Source organism: Spodoptera frugiperda, chromosome 11 (genome assembly GCF_023101765.2).
Source record: "Spodoptera frugiperda isolate SF20-4 chromosome 11, AGI-APGP_CSIRO_Sfru_2.0, whole genome shotgun sequence".
Classification (NCBI taxonomy): domain Eukaryota; kingdom Metazoa; phylum Arthropoda; class Insecta; order Lepidoptera; family Noctuidae; genus Spodoptera; species Spodoptera frugiperda.
Genome location: NC_064222.1, coordinates 2710841 through 2728574, shown reverse-complemented (window position 1 = coordinate 2728574; position 17734 = coordinate 2710841). Strand labels below are relative to the sequence as shown.

The 17734-nt window shown below is 34.9% G+C and overlaps 2 protein-coding genes across 4 annotated transcripts in view; one reads left to right on the top strand and one right to left on the bottom strand.

Moving 5' to 3' along the window:
• The first annotated feature begins 593 nt into the window (after positions 1-593).
• Positions 594-2126, top strand: LOC118274963 (uncharacterized). Its single transcript, XM_035592783.2, has 2 exons — positions 594-720; positions 914-2126. Exons 1-2 carry the CDS (start codon positions 682-684, stop codon positions 2009-2011), a joined length of 1137 nt encoding a protein of 378 aa, XP_035448676.2. The 5' UTR covers positions 594-681; the 3' UTR covers positions 2012-2126.
• A 146-nt stretch (positions 2127-2272) lies between these two features.
• Positions 2273-17734, bottom strand: part of LOC118274976 (T-box transcription factor TBX1) — a 28421-nt gene continuing 12959 nt past the window's right edge. Inside the window, exons 2-9 of one of the 3 annotated variants that reach the window (XM_050696777.1) lie at positions 9037-9161; positions 8644-8754; positions 8253-8509; positions 8017-8173; positions 7494-7649; positions 7108-7175; positions 3883-4026; positions 2273-3520 (exon numbers count right to left, since the gene is read on the bottom strand). In XM_050696777.1, the coding sequence (XP_050552734.1) occupies positions 3463-3520; positions 3883-4026; positions 7108-7175; positions 7494-7649; positions 8017-8173; positions 8253-8509; positions 8644-8754; positions 9037-9161 (1076 nt within the window). In that variant the 3' untranslated portion in view covers positions 2273-3462. The remainder of the gene's footprint in view (positions 3521-3882; positions 4027-7107; positions 7176-7493; positions 7650-8016; positions 8174-8252; positions 8510-8643; positions 8755-9036; positions 9162-17734) is intronic. The other 2 variants (XM_050696778.1, XM_035592800.2) reach the window with 2 other exon arrangements.

Sequence of the window (17734 nt, the reverse complement as noted above, 5' to 3'; positions counted from 1 at the left end):
TCTACTCTACGATTTTCTGACTCTACTCAAAAATCATTTAAAAATCTGAATTATATAGAAAAATTGTTTCCTGCGGGAATCAAACTGTGCATAACATAAGATCAACAAACAAGTAACATAAGATCGAACCAGTAACCCAGTCAATGTGTCGACTATGTAGAACTAAAGAACTGCTTACTCCGATCTTTTTTTAACAGGCAGTTTGATAGTACTTTTGCTTTTAAAGAAAACATAGGCACCTTTGATAAAAATAAGTCTATGTCATCGTACTATTCACGTCGTAGTATTTCTTACTATTCACAACATGAACATAATTAAATTGCAATTTATTATAATAAAAACATAAATCATTCTGATTTTAAAATAAATTTGATTGGTCATTAGGAGTTTGTAGATAAACCTATCAATGGTGATTAGATTTTCGTCATTATGACGCCTAAGGCAAATGTATGTTTTGTTTCCGAATGCAGCTTAAGCAAAAAACAACCAGAGCCAATTTTCATAACTGATTTGGTTTTGCAATTACAATATTTTGTAAAAAAAAAATATTGCTCAAACAGAAAACATGTCCTATCTTATATTGAAAATGTGTTTAGAAAGTTTCAAAATAATTTCCTAATGGATTGATAGTGTTATATATAAATATTTGAGTGAGACAATGGAGGACACAACACGTTCACCATGGCCCTACTGTACATAACCATCGCTTTAGCGATCCAGGTAATTATTATTAATACTATTCTGTATTCATGAACTATTTCCTAAACAAACTCAAAACGAACAAAAAGCAATATCTGAATAATTTAAAAAGACATTATGTTTTTATGGTAACTTAATTTAATTATTGTAGAGGTATGTTCCATTATATTACAATTTAACGGAAATAATACAGTATTATATTTCTTTTTTACAGGGTTCATTCGCCTTCGATAATGTAACGGAATCATTAGAATATATCAACAGCTGTGAAGTAGTAAACACGACAGTGGAAGTAGAGAATGAAGTTGTTGTTGAGCCCCCACCTAAAGAACAGAAGGAATGGATCGACTTCTTCCTACTTCCTGACGCTCACTTGCATCCAACATCTTCAGTAGCCATGATGACCCAAGCGATCAATTCAGAGAAGTCAGTCGAAGAACAACTAGATGAAATCAAGGAAATCGCACAGAAGATCACCCTCGCTATACAAAGTGAAATGGCGAACCTCCTCTCTTATGCTCTAAATAGTATTGAAAAAGACGAAAATGAACTTGGTGAAAACTGCAGTCGTAAAAGACGATCAATTGAAACACCCATGGCCAGCACACAACTAGTTACAAGATTGCTTAAACATATCAAAAGTAACAACGAATATCAGAACATTGCAATCGACAAAATGATGACTGCTCAAGAAATTGCTGACAAATATGGAATTGAGTTCAGCCCTGACACTGAAATACTGTCTGACCTGGCTATTGCGGCTAACCAGCAAGCTGACGAGATGAACTCGCTATTACAAGAATCTTTAGAGATGAAGAACGTTTCTCGCAGTGCCCCAACACCAACGAAACCTAAAGTGCATCGTGAACAGAAACCGGTCGCGACTGCTCAACCAGCAACCACGCATCATCACCACGCGGACCCTTACGCTTACAACTATCCTTACGAGACTCAGATCCCTGCTCCTCCTCAGAATTACTACAGCAGCCCACCTGTGAGTAAGAGACCAAACTTCTACGACACCGTGTCTTACGCTCCTCAGGAATACCCTTACTGCTCTATGGAGCCTGTGACCTCAGCTTCAACTATCATATTCCCTATTGAAGAGATTCTGGAACCTGAACCAGAATTAGTAGGCGAGGAGCTGGAAGAGACAGTTTCTTCTAAAGTGTACGTAGATAGAGGAGAAGAACCAGGCTCCGCTACAGTCAGCCATGTCATGACTTACACAGTCGGTGAACGATCACATTTCAGAACACCAGAAATTGAGAGGCTACCCCAACAAGTGCAATATACCTTTTTCCTCGTATAAACTTTAATTAAGATAGGTTAATTATTATTATTTAGTAATACTTGTTAAAGGTCTCGTTTGCTTGAAAAAGAACAATAAAAACGCTGCGTAAAAATAATTAGTATTTTTGTTAAAGTCCTAATATTAGAATTTACGTTAAAAATAAACTTCATTCATGTTCTACGTCCGTGATTATAAAAGCGGCACTATTGCTTACAATCACTTTGAAAAAGAAAATAATAGGATTATATTGCTTTCTTTGGGAAAAATAAAATACCTAAGTTTTCGACTTACGTCAACTTTAATAGATTTAAATAAATATCCAAACATATTTACTAAATCTTAATCTATCTTATACTTAGCTATGTTCCTTTGGTTTATATTTGGCACTTGGCATTTAGACTATTGCATTCATTGTCTTCATTTTCTAATAAAATGAAGTCGAACGCGCTAGTGTTTTGGTAAATATCAAAATTATATTAGACTATATATAATAATAAATACATTACATGTGGTAACAAAATAAATTTAAATTTTCAATTAGGTACGTTTAAATATTTAAGGCACATCTATTACGGAGGCTTCAATAGCGCTTTACCAATATAAATGTAATATTTGTGATTAAACAATTTGTTAGTACGTAGACACTTTATAAAAATATTTGGCTTTGATCCTGCAGTCGTAGGTATGATTCCTTTCCTTCAGTTATTTCTACATTTCACTGATACAACGACGCTTCATTATTAAACCAAATTACACCTTTCAATTAAGTATGTGTGCGTAACATAAAATATATTTTTATTTCGTTTTTCAAACCAACTTCTTAACATAACCTATGCACCATCTGGCAAATAACCGCTACTAATTAATTTATAACGCCAAAACTAATTTATAATTTTCACATTCATCACAAAAATATAACTATCTTCCCTCGCAAAAGTACTCACTAAAAGAATATTTTACACAATAATTTTTCACCAAAAATCTAAAACTTATATTTTTTTTATTTCCAACATTACCTACGGATCCCAAGTCCCAAATTACGATCATCCTGCTACGCATTGGCCTACAACACGTCTGCGGTAACATTTTGAATTTGACCAATAGGTTCTTAATACTTTTAATAGACTTTCATGAAGTTTTAATTTTTTTGTCATTGACTGCTTTTGTAATTCAAATGTTACCTCAAACGAATAGCGCACTACACAAAATATTGCGGCTCTATTAACAATAATCAATTTAATTGAACCTTCTACAATTATCTGAAAAATGGTTCTGACAATATAAAAACGAAATCATCCATAGAGCCGCAATAAATCACTTATTTATTTCATCCCCCAAAATGGCGGTAAAATTGACAGATGGTGCGCGTTTCAGCGACACGGTCGCTCATATCTGTCGCATCGCGTGTGGTCAGCGGCGGCCGTTGTCTTTACAATCACTACCACTATCGCTCGTCGTTACACAGCCAGCTATCTGTGAGCGTAGTAAGCACTGTAAGCGCTGTTGTGGCCTGAGTGGGGCTGGTATCTGTAACAACGTAAAATGTTCATCAGTTAACACTTAGTAATGAAGAGCTTTATAAAAGTCTAAGTTTAGAATTACATGCTTTATTGCATTAACACATTCAGTGCCACCGACTCGCCAGGAGAGTCCAAGTAAATTTTATTTTAGTGCTGTAGACTCGCATCCCCCACGCAATTCTTTAGATTAGGGTATGTTTAGTCTTCAGTATTATTTTAAGCAGAAAATTCACCTGCATTTTGGAAAGAAATAGCAAAAACATTGAACTCGCTGGGCGAGTCGACGGCACTGGAATAAAATTTACATGGACTCTCCGGGCGAGTCGGTGGCACTGAATGTGTTAAAGGGTTTGTATAAAAAGTACTGACCGCACAGGGTGTGCGTGTGGCGGGTAGAGCGGGCCGCAGGCGCTGGGCTCGGCGGCGTACGGCTGCGCGAGCTGCGGGCACGCCTCGGCCGCCGACGACTCGCGCCGCCGCGCGCCGCCGCGCTGCTGACTCTGTTCGGGGGGACTGGAAACATAAACACACCAATAAGGTAGGTACGTAGTTCTAGATCTAGAATGTGTAATGCTAAATGTAATCGTTGTTCAGACTACTATAAAATGTAAAACATAAACACACAAAATAATGATATCTTATGATTTTCAAAAACAGTCTCCCGTTACACCCTAAAAATGCACAAGCTGCCGCCACTAAACACGTCAACTAAACCAGGATTTTACTTCAACTTGTTTAGAAATGAGCACATTTATGATCTCACTAATCATCTTTAGAGTCCGACTAAATTAATGACTGCTAACTATCAACATATGATAGATATAAAAAATAATAATAGTGTCCTCGCCCGCCCAGTAGGCGGAGTCGTATTACAGGCACCGTTCGTGTTAATTCTCTATTTTGACAGCGCGCGACAAATGGCGTATACATTCATCCCAGAGTTATTAATCTACGGTACCAGGAAGCACAAAAAAAGTTTATGATACTTTTTGTCCAACTCTAACTGTTTATGCACATGACGATTGATTTTTCACAGAAGTTTCGATAATTAATCACTTAATTGCTGAAACGGCAATTTGGTTATAAATAGTCGATAGTTTTTTGCGGGATTAGAAATGTGATATAAAAAATGAGAAATAAACTGTTTCATCCTGTGACCTAGCTAATGATCCATCGATAATGATCGTATCCAACAATTTTATGAGAAGATCTCGTATAACTACACCACTGTCTACTACGCGGATATGTTACTACGCAGTTACGATACTACGCAGCTACGCACACTACGCAGCTAAACACAACGCAAGCGTTGTTTCACGTCGGTTTTCTGTGAGGCCGTGGTATCACTCCGGTCGAGCCGGCCCATTCTTTTCGTTCTTTTCATTTTTCATATAGACATTATTGTGTGATAGCTTGTATTTAAGCTGTGCTTCGTATGGGTAGACTGAGATATTAATACTAACGTAGCATTTGTGACAGTCGAATTAGACGCCCATGTAACATTACGTTGGATCCATGCTATGTTGACCAACTCGATTATCAAACTCTGCTAACGAAACAGTATATAAGCTCATTCAGAAAGAAATCTCAAATCAGAAGTGTCTGTCTACCTATACTATACTTTATTTAGCTATAATATCTCTATAATTATATATAAGTAGTATCACCAATACGATCGATTCACATAAAACTGATATGTTTCGATTGGCTAAGTCTAGACTCGTAAATTGCTATAAAAGATACCTAAAACGTGTACAGTTTATGAAACTGCGAGAATAATGGGTGACAGGCAAGATTTACTACCAACACATTAACCAATACAGTGGTCAGATCGGCAGTAGCAAAGTTCGTAAATCCTAAAAACCAATATATCATGATCCCTCTGAAGTTAAACGTTTTAATGAAAAAGCGAGACGGAATATACACGACCGATAGAAAGTAACAAGGATAACGATACATTCGTAACTAACTTCAGACAGGTCGAGTTTTATTACGATAAACACGAAGTTCGTAAACGGTTTAATGTTTACATGTACAGTCAGTAACAGAACTCTTTGGATATTTATGGCTAAGTGAGTTTTAATGTGGGATGTAAACAAAGAGGTCCTTATTTTAATTGGAAATTAAACTTTGTTTGTATAAGCTGCTGTGTAGGAATAAACTAAGTAAGTACTACCGGCGACAAAAGTCAATAAACATTTTCAACTTTTGTTTATTATTTGTTGTTTTAATCTATAAAACATTATTTTCTTCTAACATTAGATTTTAAGTTCAATGTTACAAACAAATCTACAAAACATTATTTTTTATTTTTAATTTCATCGACAAATAAAGAATATAGAAATCTCTTAAACATTTTTTTCGAAATACCAGAAGTACTTGGGCCAAACGTTGGTGTCTAGGTACTCGGTTTTCCCTTTTCCCCCAGGAGCTTAGTTTCTAATTTTAGAATAACTAACACGAGGTAACTACATACAAAACAAAAACTACAACAATGCTAAAATGAGTAGCACTAAATCCTGAAGCCATAAAATTCATGGGTGTTCATGGGCGGCGCCGCGCCTTTTGCTTACCATCAAGTCTACTCAATTGTTGACCTACCCCATAAAAATCACCACGTTTCCTTCTATATCACTTAATATGTGCCTACAATCATGTATTATGTGCCTATCTGTACAATTTTACATAGAACTTTATATAAAATGCATTCATCCAACTCTGAAGACAAGTAGGTAAACACGTGTAAGAGATTGTTTATAAGAGATTTAATTTAACTCCGAAGGTGCCCGCCTCCCAGACGTTTGATAAAAACCAGGTGCCCCGACTCTGCCTATTGATCTTTATTTACCTTAGTTGCTTCATATAAAGCACCTAAACTGTAAATTGTACCTAATCTTACAATCTTTGTATATAGTTTTCGCTAAATTCCTGTTGAGACGGGGAGCTGTTTTGTTAATTATCCTTTATTAATTATGTAGTATAACCTACCATATTCTTTTAACTATTACTTGATTAATATATGTTGTATTAATTCCGTACGGTACCTGTAATTTATAACAGACTCCGGTTAACGCAGGAAATAGTTTCAGTACATGTTTGGTATATTTAAACGTTATTAAGAAGAGACAGTCACTAATTAAAACTTTAAGATATCCTAATTACTAACCCCGGAATAAATTATTGGAAACACTACAACTATAAATTTTGAGGTTACAAATATTTTTTTTTATTTTGGCGGGAACGGGAAACGAGCCGTGTCCGCCATAACTGTCGCGCGTAACTCTTTACTCTATGGGCACGTCGTAAAAGTAAATTGTCACCGGCTGTTGAAATGAGTTCCGAGGCGTCGCATGAAAACTTTGTAAATAAATTGATTCATAGTCTTGTGTGGGGAGCAAGAGAAATGTGGTTGCGTTTACCCGATCGTTAACGTGTCTCGTTAATTTCTTAAGACGGTTGCATGTCAAAATATGGCGCAAAATAAATTGTGGAAATGTTTCTTGAGATGCAACGTTTTTCTTTGTTTTTGATCCTAAAAAAGAACGATATTATAAGACCAAACGGTTTGAATTTTACAAAGTAATTTGGACTCACCAATCATCGGGGTCGCAGTCTCTAAATCCTTTCGCAAAAGGATTGCTCGCTATTTTCAATTGCGTTATCTGGAATACAAAGAAGAATATACTTTTACAATAAAATATTCACCACCACAAGAAAATAATGACTTCTTGATACACGTATAAAATTTACGTATTTATCCTTTAGCTTTAATGCGACTGTTTTCAGCCTGCAAACTAAAGATACTTTAATAATAATACTCTAAAAACTAAAAAACTTTGTAAAAACTAATTTGTTATTTATTCATGTTTTGCATATCATCTTATTATGTTAAACAAAAAGAAACAACTATTCATCTAGTGAAATGATTAGATTTAAGTTCTTAAGTCATGCTTAAAGCCTGTTTACAAGATCTTACTAACCCTATGGTTCTGGTAAGCGGTGACGGCGGTGAAGCCGGTCTCTGGGAACACAAAGGTGCGGTAGGGCACGGTGCCGGGCGCGCTGCTCTGGCCCTCGCCCGGCAGGTACACCACGTGCAGCCGCGGCTGGTAGCGGTGCATCGAGTTCAGGATTATCTGCGCAAGAAGAATACGGTCAGTTATTATTCTACGTTTGCAGAAGTGAAGACAATTATGTGACATACACTGACGAAGTGACGGCTCGACAGGATTGATCGCACATAGACCATCGACGAGCAAATCAACGGATGACGTCATAAATAGGTTACCTGCCCAAATCGCACATATGAATTTCCCCATCATGCGAAATAACACGGATAGAAAATCCCAACGAACAACACTTGCAAAGCACGCCAGGCATGATCACCTCGCCTGGTCGGAGGATCCTCCTTTTCTAAGGGAACTTTACTCTCTGTTCCCTAAACATTCATAAGTGAAATATTTGTGTAAAGACTTAGACCCACTCAAAGGTGCTGATACTCACGTGTCCGTTATCATCAAGCTGGTTGTTGGTGAGCTTGAGTTTGTCAAAGGAGACGAGCTGCCGCATCCAGTTAGATCCGGGCGCGGGCGAGTCCGGATGCACGTGGATGCGCGGCGGCGACACCGGGTCCGCTTTACCCGCCACCACCCAACTTGAACTATAATATCACCGGCTTAATTTAAGTAATTCTAACATTCAAGGAAAATGGTTGAAGATCTAAACAACAAAGTTCGTACCTGTGGAAAGCATATCGGTATCTCTTGTCGTCAAGAGGCACGAAGTCGACCAGCAGCAAGTAGTCTGCGTTGGGCAGTAGGCCCGCCAGCCGGGCCTGCAGCGCGGGGAACATGCGCCGCCCTGCCTTCGTCACGATCATCTCAGTGCCCAGCTCGTGGAAGCTGCGCCACAGGGCCGCCAGCTCCAACGTCGCAGTGCATCGAGCCACCGCTGGATGGAGGGTCACGTTTTGGTTCGACGCCTGCTGAACAAACTCCTGTTATTGAACAGTATTCAGAGAGTAAACGACTGAAGGAGAGAGATAGTTCTATGAAGAACTTACTTAACGTAATTGGATTGGCTGGATTTGTAACAATAAACAACTGTATGTTTGTTGAAGTTGTAACTAACCTGTACTCTGGGCGGCGGCTGCGGTGGCGGCGCAGACACTCCTGGGTCTCGACATGTACTTTCACTGAGTGCCTGCAGTGGGGAGTATGTGCTGCGCGCGCATACCGAATTCTAAAAGTTTAGGAAACAAGATTTTGAAACTTTAAACTTAAAACGTGTTGCATCGTACCAATTAGATGAAGTTATACAAATATCGATTTTAACTTATTGTAACTTTCGTGAGACATACTAAATTAATTATTATGTTATCGGCTTACTCTAGCATGGCTTGAAACTAGTCGAGTTCCTCGTCAAAACGTTACGTGAGTAAGCCGATAACATGATAATTGATTTAACTTGTTTACAAACTGTTACGGGAAAAATATGAAGAAGATATTGGTTGACAGTACTCACATCTCTGATGGGATGATGTAACGGCGGTAGTACGGGAAGTTGCTCATGATCTCGACCGAGCCGCTCGACCAGCGACTGAGACAGTGCGAACCCACCCCGAGGACATCCGCTCGACGATACAATACCTGCCACCAACACAAAACTCTATGAAAGTACAATAATGTCGGCCCATACCGTGTGCTACGTGCTACAGCGAGCACGATACGTTACTAGACTTGTGTTTGCGTTAAATATTCTAGGTGTCATGTTTTGTATTATTGCATTTTTGTAAACTCGTAAAATCTCTACGTACAATTGACATAATTATAGGTATCTATGTATAACTTTCCATTTGACACCCTACCATATGTATTACTATATTTTGTTTTAAAAATAAGGAACTTTGGTTAAGTATGATACAGACATGTGTTATAAATAAGATATCGAATTACGAATTTAGAATGCAATTTATTTAACTTTAGTGAATGATGACAAAATTGGTAAAAGATAGGCACACAAAATTAATGTAGACCTATTTAGGTTCAGTATTATCATAATTTGCGTTCTTATTAATTGTCTATAACACCAAGGTGTAATTGAAAACAGTGTGGAGGCAACAGTATAGGAAAATATTTTGTATTTATTTATTATTTGCAATACTTATTTGACAAATTAATCAATATTATTGCCCTGAATAGTACAGATAGTATACTATTCAGGGCTGCTAAACGCACTTACATTCTTTTCTCAACCACTAGGTATATACATTTTAATCCTTCCGTGGCCTAGTAAGAAAATACACGAAAAATACAATCATGTTTTCCCGCCGCTCTTAAGTTATCTATGGCATAAGTAAGTTAATAGGCCCTGTCTCAAAACTAAAAATCAATCAAAGCATTGTGACACAAAAAATAACATACATAACTCATAAATCAAAAGGGACTCAGTAAGCAGGTAGTAAACACCTAATGTGGAGACTTACACCTAGTTCATTCATTTAGTATATCCAGAACCAGAACACTTTATCTGACTACACCCTTTGATAACTTGAAAAAACTTGTTTCAGGAGCAAGAAAACGATAAATCCATAGATGTTAGGGCTTCAGACACTAGTCACTACCACATTTGTACTCATAAAACTGCACACTATAAAAAAATAACAAACAGTCTCATAAAAACCGTAAAGCGTCCACCCGGCGGCGGACATCTCACTCAACTAATTGGTGTAATGGCGGGAAAAGTCAAAACGCGTCTAAAATGGCGGCAATAATTTCATCGCGCGTTGTCAAGACGGGAATATAAATAAGACGGGTGATGAAAACTATACTTACGTAGAGACGACAATGATCTTAGTTTTATTTTAGTCAGCAATCGACGTTTATTTTTGTTCAACGTACACACTATTATTATATTAATTCATATTGCCACGATGATCTAATCTAATTTTGGAATTCTATGCATTAATCGAAGGACATAAGTAGCAACATGTCCAATTTATTTCAAGAACTCGGAAATCGGAGTTGTTATACTATTCTCAGCAACAACCTTGCGCCTCTTTATATAAAGCAACCATGTGTTTTAATTGATGTTTTCTAAATCATTTCGTAAAACCAAATACGTTTAAAAACTAAAATAATTAGGTACCTACCTATCTTAATCTGAACCACGTTGATTAGATTTCAGAATATTGATGACCTGAAAACTGTGAAGTCTAAAATAATACTTACTTGCTAGAAAAAATTCAATACTTTACTTAACTAACAAACGTCATTCAATTATGGATTTAATAATAAAAAATATCTGGAAAGTTTACAGAGATATTTCACATAAAAACCAACGGTTTTTTGTTCCTTTAATAAGAGTCACGTTAATGTGAGACATTTTTAATCATGTTATTATGACTGCAATAAAAATACCACAGAGTGAATTCGCGCGCTCCCTGCCCATGTAATCGGAAACAATAATTTTATTCGCTTGCGTTGAAAAAGGCATAATTGTCAGTTTATGAGTTATTTGTGTGTTGTCGCCAGGCACTAATGCGGCTTTTTAATGTATAAATCAGCAAGATTTATGTTACACAAATATTGCAGTTTTTTTACTTCGTGACTTATGATTTTACATTTCACAATAGGTCAAATTATTTACACTTTTAAATAAATGAAGTTGTCATGTTCTTGTAAAATATTCATCAATTCAGGCCTATATACCTACGGATGTCAATCGCATGAATAAACCATAATTAACCTTAACGTTGTTTATAACTTAAATAATCAAAGTTTTAATAAGGACTACATTAATTAATAAAGTCACATAGCAAATGGATTTAGAGGACGACATCATTATAAATCAGGGTAACAAATACATGTTTAAATCGAGATGTTAACTACCGATTTTAATAACCGATCTTAATCCCAAAATGTTTTGATTAAGATCTACATTAGTTCTATAGAGTATCTGTCCATAATTAGGATCGATCCAAAGATTATGAATTAAGATCGGTTATTGAAATCGGTAGTTAGTGATTTAATTCAAACAAAGAAGATGCCCATCATTATGCGTTTTACATTTTTGACTACTTTCATACCTTACCTACGAAACAAATCATTCTCTCTATTATTTCCGCGCAATAAACTGACAACATTATGTACGACCAGCTCTAAATCACATATCTGAATGGCAAATACCGTAGACCCATTCATTCACTCGATATAATTAGACGAATCGATTAAATGTGGGTCGATAGTTTGTTAGACAATAAATATTGATGGCATGGACAGCCAGTACCAAGGTGCCGCGTTTGTTCCACTCCAGTTGCAATCATATTTGATGCAAGTGCCAAGATCGTGCTCACACAATGTGTTTTTAAAACATCTATAGTCTACCGGTACAGCTACCGATCTTTGTCTTAGTGTATTACTAACATTATAAATGCGAAAGTTTGTAAGTTTGTTACTCAATCACGTCAAAACGGCTGAAAGGATCGGGTTGTTCGAAACAGGGTGGATTATGATCTGCAATAAGATATAGGCTACTTTTTATACCATGGGAACGCCGGAGAAGACGCTGGCTTAAGCTTTTAGTCAAACTGTTATACTTACATTTTATTACGGAACACAAAAACAAATTGATCACTTTAAGTACTTTGTTTTGTAGAATTTTAACTTTCTGTTACCTACTTGATAAGGCATTTTTGTTATTATTTATTTTGATTTGTATTTTGTGTGTTTCACAGTGTAAATAACATAGGTCATACATTGCTTACTAATAAAAATGATCAGTTTGTAAATGATAATAAGTTAAGGAGTCGATTTACTTGTTCAAACTTGTTGAATCAAACAAAATAGAAATAGAATATTAAATTGTAATGATATTATTTTATAAGTTCATTTGTAAACAACAGGTTCCATATAAGCAGGTTTTTATTAATTTTAGGTTTAGGGTTCCATACCAGTAAAATAAAAATAATCTGACCCATTTTCAAGATACTTTAAGATAATAGTATTTAAATAATAAATGGCAAACAAGTATTGTACCTATTGAGCCTATACACACCTAATGTATTTATTTGAATAGAAAATCACCAAAGAACATAATATAATCATTATACATAGCTATAATCCACTTAATGTATGTGAATAAATAAATAAAATTATAATGTCATTTTCGTTAATCTAATAACACAAATCGGGGAACTAAAAACTATTGAATCGAATGTCAATAGGTTATTGTAGTTGTGAGTACTTGTGTCAACTACAATGACAGCTGGTATCAAGGTCGACAACTTTCAAATAATGAGAATACAATTCCCGACGGCGGATATGTCCGTGTAATTCATTAGGTACTAACTAAATATAGGGATCAGTTTGTAAAATAAAATTAGAAAACAGTTATGGTAACTGTAGTTGAACATGAGTTATACGTTTACACCAGGATGTCATCTACACTTGTATTGTAAGTACTGAATAAACTCGTACTTTATAATAAAACTCATACCAAGCCTGAGGGCTTATAATAGTATTTGTAGTACTACTGAAGGCTTAGCAAGAGATCAAAGAAATAATAATTACCTAGAATAATTTATCAAACCAATAAAAGGAAATCATTGTTCATCATTGTTAATCATTTTATTGAGACACTGATATTGAAAAATAAAAATAATTTATTTTTAACTGGTTAAGGAAGAAATCTCATAAACTAAGACTTCGTTAGTATCTTTTGTTTATTTGTATTCTTATGATTTGTAAGCTTAGCAATAGCTCACGAGTGTTAGTAGCATTTAGATGTTTTAATATTTTTACACATTTCGTAATCACGTTGCAAGTAATATTGATGAATAGTAATTAAATACATAGTTGGTATTTATTGCCTAAACTTTGTAATTTAAGACTGATATTAATTGTTGTTGTCTATTAGATATAATTAATGTCGGCAAAGGTCATACAAAGAACATACTAGGTATCGTCTCTTGTATAATTTAAGGATCACAGAAATGAGTTCATGTTTAATTTTAATTCAATAGCTAAATTATATCTTTTGTTCTTGATGACGGGGTGAAACCTTCAAAAGCCGCCTTTTGGGGAGAAAGACTAGGGACTGTGGGATTTTTAGCTCAATTAAAGTACCGCGGTGGCCACCTACAGCACCGATAGGTAAATTATATGTAGGATTAAGTTAAATAATTGTATTTACTTTCACAAGAAATACCTCAGTACCTATATCCTTCATACCGATGTGACCATAATATGCTAATGTATAGGAAATATCATTAGCATTTTTTAAAAGAAAAACGAGGACCAAATATATGATGAGCTCATCACGACTATTAGGTAATGTTTACTTAATCTATTTTAAGAAAAGACTAAACACATATGACTTAATTTTATTATAAAAACTACCATTCAATATAACTTCGTCATTATGTCGCAATGTAGTGATGCAACTATTCAAATACACTCGGCGTCAAAAAAAAACATCTAAATCACTTTCTGCATTAAAGATTACAAAAGATAATGTATTTTTAAATGCATTATTTCACTAATTCGTTTCTGATCAACCTCGGAGTTAATGTAGTGTTTGACATTGCCGAACCTATAAACAAAGAATAAGAAATCACTGTACGGAACCACCGCAATATTGACCTTACAAGGTTTTAATACAAATGACATGAAGTAGGCGCACAATAAGGAGGTTGGAAATATTTTACAAGTCTTCATTTATTGCTGTTCTGTGGTCCAAGATGAATGTGGCTGTGCTGGTTCTGTTCGCGTGTGTGTGTAGTGTCGCGTGTACACATATGTATACGTCTGTAGTACCTCAAACTTATTACCGTGAAGATATCGATGTCGTTGCGTGTGAAACTGGAAACTGTCAGTGTAACGATTCTGAAGTTGATTTCCTCTTCATGAATGTGATGGAAAGTGAGGGGAGTGGACCTGGAGCGAGCTTAAGTGGCGACAGTTGTCTTCCTGGTGCAACCAGAATCAACGGTATATGTCAGCAAAGGGACTAATATTTGTATCAACTGTAATTATTTATGTTTGAGTGTCGTATAAAGTTATTTGTTACCAAAAATATGTATTATTTCTTCAGCCCTTTTGACCGTAACATCTCGTGTTGTTATTAGTGATTTACAAATAATTCTGTCGATAAAAGTCTTGACTTTCTCATTTAATTTCATTATTCTTTGTCCTTGTAGAAAATCTCGTAATTGTACAAAAACTATCTTGACAAACAATTTTTATTATCAAGATGGAATAATATTTAAATACATATACAATAATTAACTAATAGAATACATAAATTAAAATTCCAAATATGCCTATTTTATTTTAATATTCTGTTCGACTTGTTGGCCTATAGGTCAACTGGTAGCAATCGCGAGTGCTGAGTCTAATGTTTATTCTCGCACGGAGATTTACAATAAAGAGCTTCACTCATTATACTATACTTTATTTAAACACTAAACAGTTATACATTGACCAATTTGATTAGACAATTTAATAATCTTATTCTTAAGGCTACTTAACATAATACTACTCTCTTATACCTTCATAAAAACATAGCTTTCTATTTAAACCACGGGCCAATGTTAGTTATTTGTTAGATAACCAAATTATAATTTAATATGTTGTCTTAGTGAAGTAGTGGAACAAAGCAAACGTTGCGAATTGGGCACAAGGATATATTTTCGAAATGTGCGGTAAGTAATAATTATATAGATAAATAAGTAAGTACTCGACTTCTAAGAAAAAATAAATATTATATTCTCTTCACTGCCTCTTTATCTAATGGTTACTCAACTGCTGTCATTAGTTCGATTTGTGAACAGAGTAATAAATATAAGTATTTTTTTTTTTGTAGAAATGGCTCAATTTTATTATGTATCTAGAAACTTAGACCTAGGTATCAAGATTTAAGTTTAGAAAGCACTAAGTTTTTGATCGCATACTTGGATTTACTGCGGTCGTGCCATTTTTTTTTTATTTTACATATTTTATATGTAGTATTTGAAAAATATCGTGAACAATATCTCTTAAAGCCTTTCCCACAGGACAATAAAAAGTGTAGCTATGTGTTCTAGCCCCATATGTAGGTACAAGCGTAGCCGTTTTTTGCCAATCTTTTATTCATGACTTATCTAGGTATCTATCTGCTAACCTACGTCCGCATAACTAATATTTGTCAATGTTAACCTTCACTAAAAACATTCTTCCGGATTTGTAACATATGTATAACCTCGAGACCAAATAAGTTGTTTAAAAGTAAAGATTTTGATTAACAGACTTTAGTTTCCCTTACTATTCGCAAAGCGTATCATTGAAGGGCAAAGCATGACTTATTGGTAAAGAAAAAATACATTTACGTGAGGTTAAGGTACATAACGATGTAAAACTCAATCTAAAGCTTAAAAAAAAACCACTATTTTACGACAGTAAGAAACGAGTAAAATTGGCAAAAAGCGGTTTACTAGTTTCACTACGCGTGATTTAACCATTTTATTTTTGTTAATAATCCTTTTCTAGTTTATTTTTTCAATGCTAATAACTATAATAAACTGATTGAAACTAAATTTCGATAGAGAAAAGGTCAGGGGAAAGAATGTGCGCTCGAGAGTTATTCAGTAATAATGACATCACATACAAATGAACAATTATTCGTTGGTAATTAACGTAAGTTATAGAGCTAATTACATCGACGTTATTCTATATATACGTTGCAACAAAAGACGAGAGCTGGCTGCTTCCTCAGCAATAAATCCGCATTGATTGAGCGCTATAAATCTACTGTGCGCCCGCGCCGTCGCATCGGTTACACCTTCTAGGGTTGACACACGACAATTTTTGAAAACATAAGTTTAATTACCTACTTTCAATTAAGCATTCATTCTAGAAAAAATCGTGTAATTTTTTAGTCGTCGTTTTCTGAATATTTTATTTGAACTGTTAATTTATATAGTGTTTGCAATAAAATATGTAGACTTTAAAAAATATTAGAGAAATAGAACACCTGTATGAACTTTATATATTAGAAACATTAGATTATGTGAAATAATTTAGATTAGCCATTTTTGTTGATTTGCATCATCAACATAATAAAAAAAGTAGCTTATCGCCATCTGCGTGCCTGTATCTCTAAAACGTAATAAGGCTGTATACAATTGGTAGTTGGTTCATCTAATTGGTAGATATACAAGATGTGATTGATCACAAACGCCCAAAACTCAATAATAGTACCTACGCAAGTAGACATACCGTTTATTGTTCAATGACATTATGATGGTATTACAAAACCTATAGTTACCATGTTAGGTAAGTAAAACAGTTAGTTCTGTGATATGATTGGGAAACACTCAAAGGTCAAATGTTCCTATAATCGCCATCGATTTAACTAAGTATAGAACCTTCAATAACATCATCGTTAACATATTTAAACTGCTATTATTTTTACATCTGTGTACTAAATGCTAAACACCGCGTATTTAACGATAGCTAGAAAATACCGGATAGTTAATATTTTCGATAAGTTGAATGTCTACTGGCAAGCATGGGATTCGTTTGTAGACTATATCCATCCTTTAACGCCTTATATAGCCTTTATCCATCTATCGTATCCGCTAATCGATATCGTAGATATTTAACAAAGTCAAATATGTATATGTTTAATCGTTTGTATCGTTAATTGAAATGTATGGGCCATACGATTGGCCATTATCTTATATACAATGTGATAGGGGCGAGACTTCTAACCCGTTAAGGCTGAATACTACATCTAATTTTATCGACAAAAGTCCTGGGTCGAAGGGGTCGAATCCCGAGAATTATTCCCCTAAAAATTATGGCTGTTTTAATATTTTTTTTACTTTTTTTGATATCAAAGGTTGTATGCGTCGTAGAAACAAAAAAAAGACGACAAACGGTAGCTAATAACCTTGGCTAACTAATTCATTACTTTTTTCATATGTTTGATAATGTTTTGGTGAGAAAAAAAATCATTTGTTAATTATTCTTACCGAAAAAATCACTATTTTTCAATATTTTCAATTAGTGGTTCAACCCCCCATATTATATTTTTTGTCGATAAAATTAGATGTAGTACTCAGCCTTAACGGGTTAGAAGTCCCGCCCTATCACATTGTATATGCAATCTATTTATTGTGTGTCCAGCGAATATACTTTGCCTTAAAGATAGCATAACTTGTGAAAATAGTAAGGTACTATTT

Bases quoted from the DNA above. Each gene is read 5' to 3' on its own strand.
- LOC118274963 (XM_035592783.2), top strand. From the start codon at position 682: ATGGCCCTACTGTACATAACCATCGCTTTAGCGATCCAG. The intron at 721-913 runs GTAATTATTATT...TCTTTTTTACAG, and splicing joins CCATCGCTTTAGCGATCCAG to GGTTCATTCGCCTTCGATAA.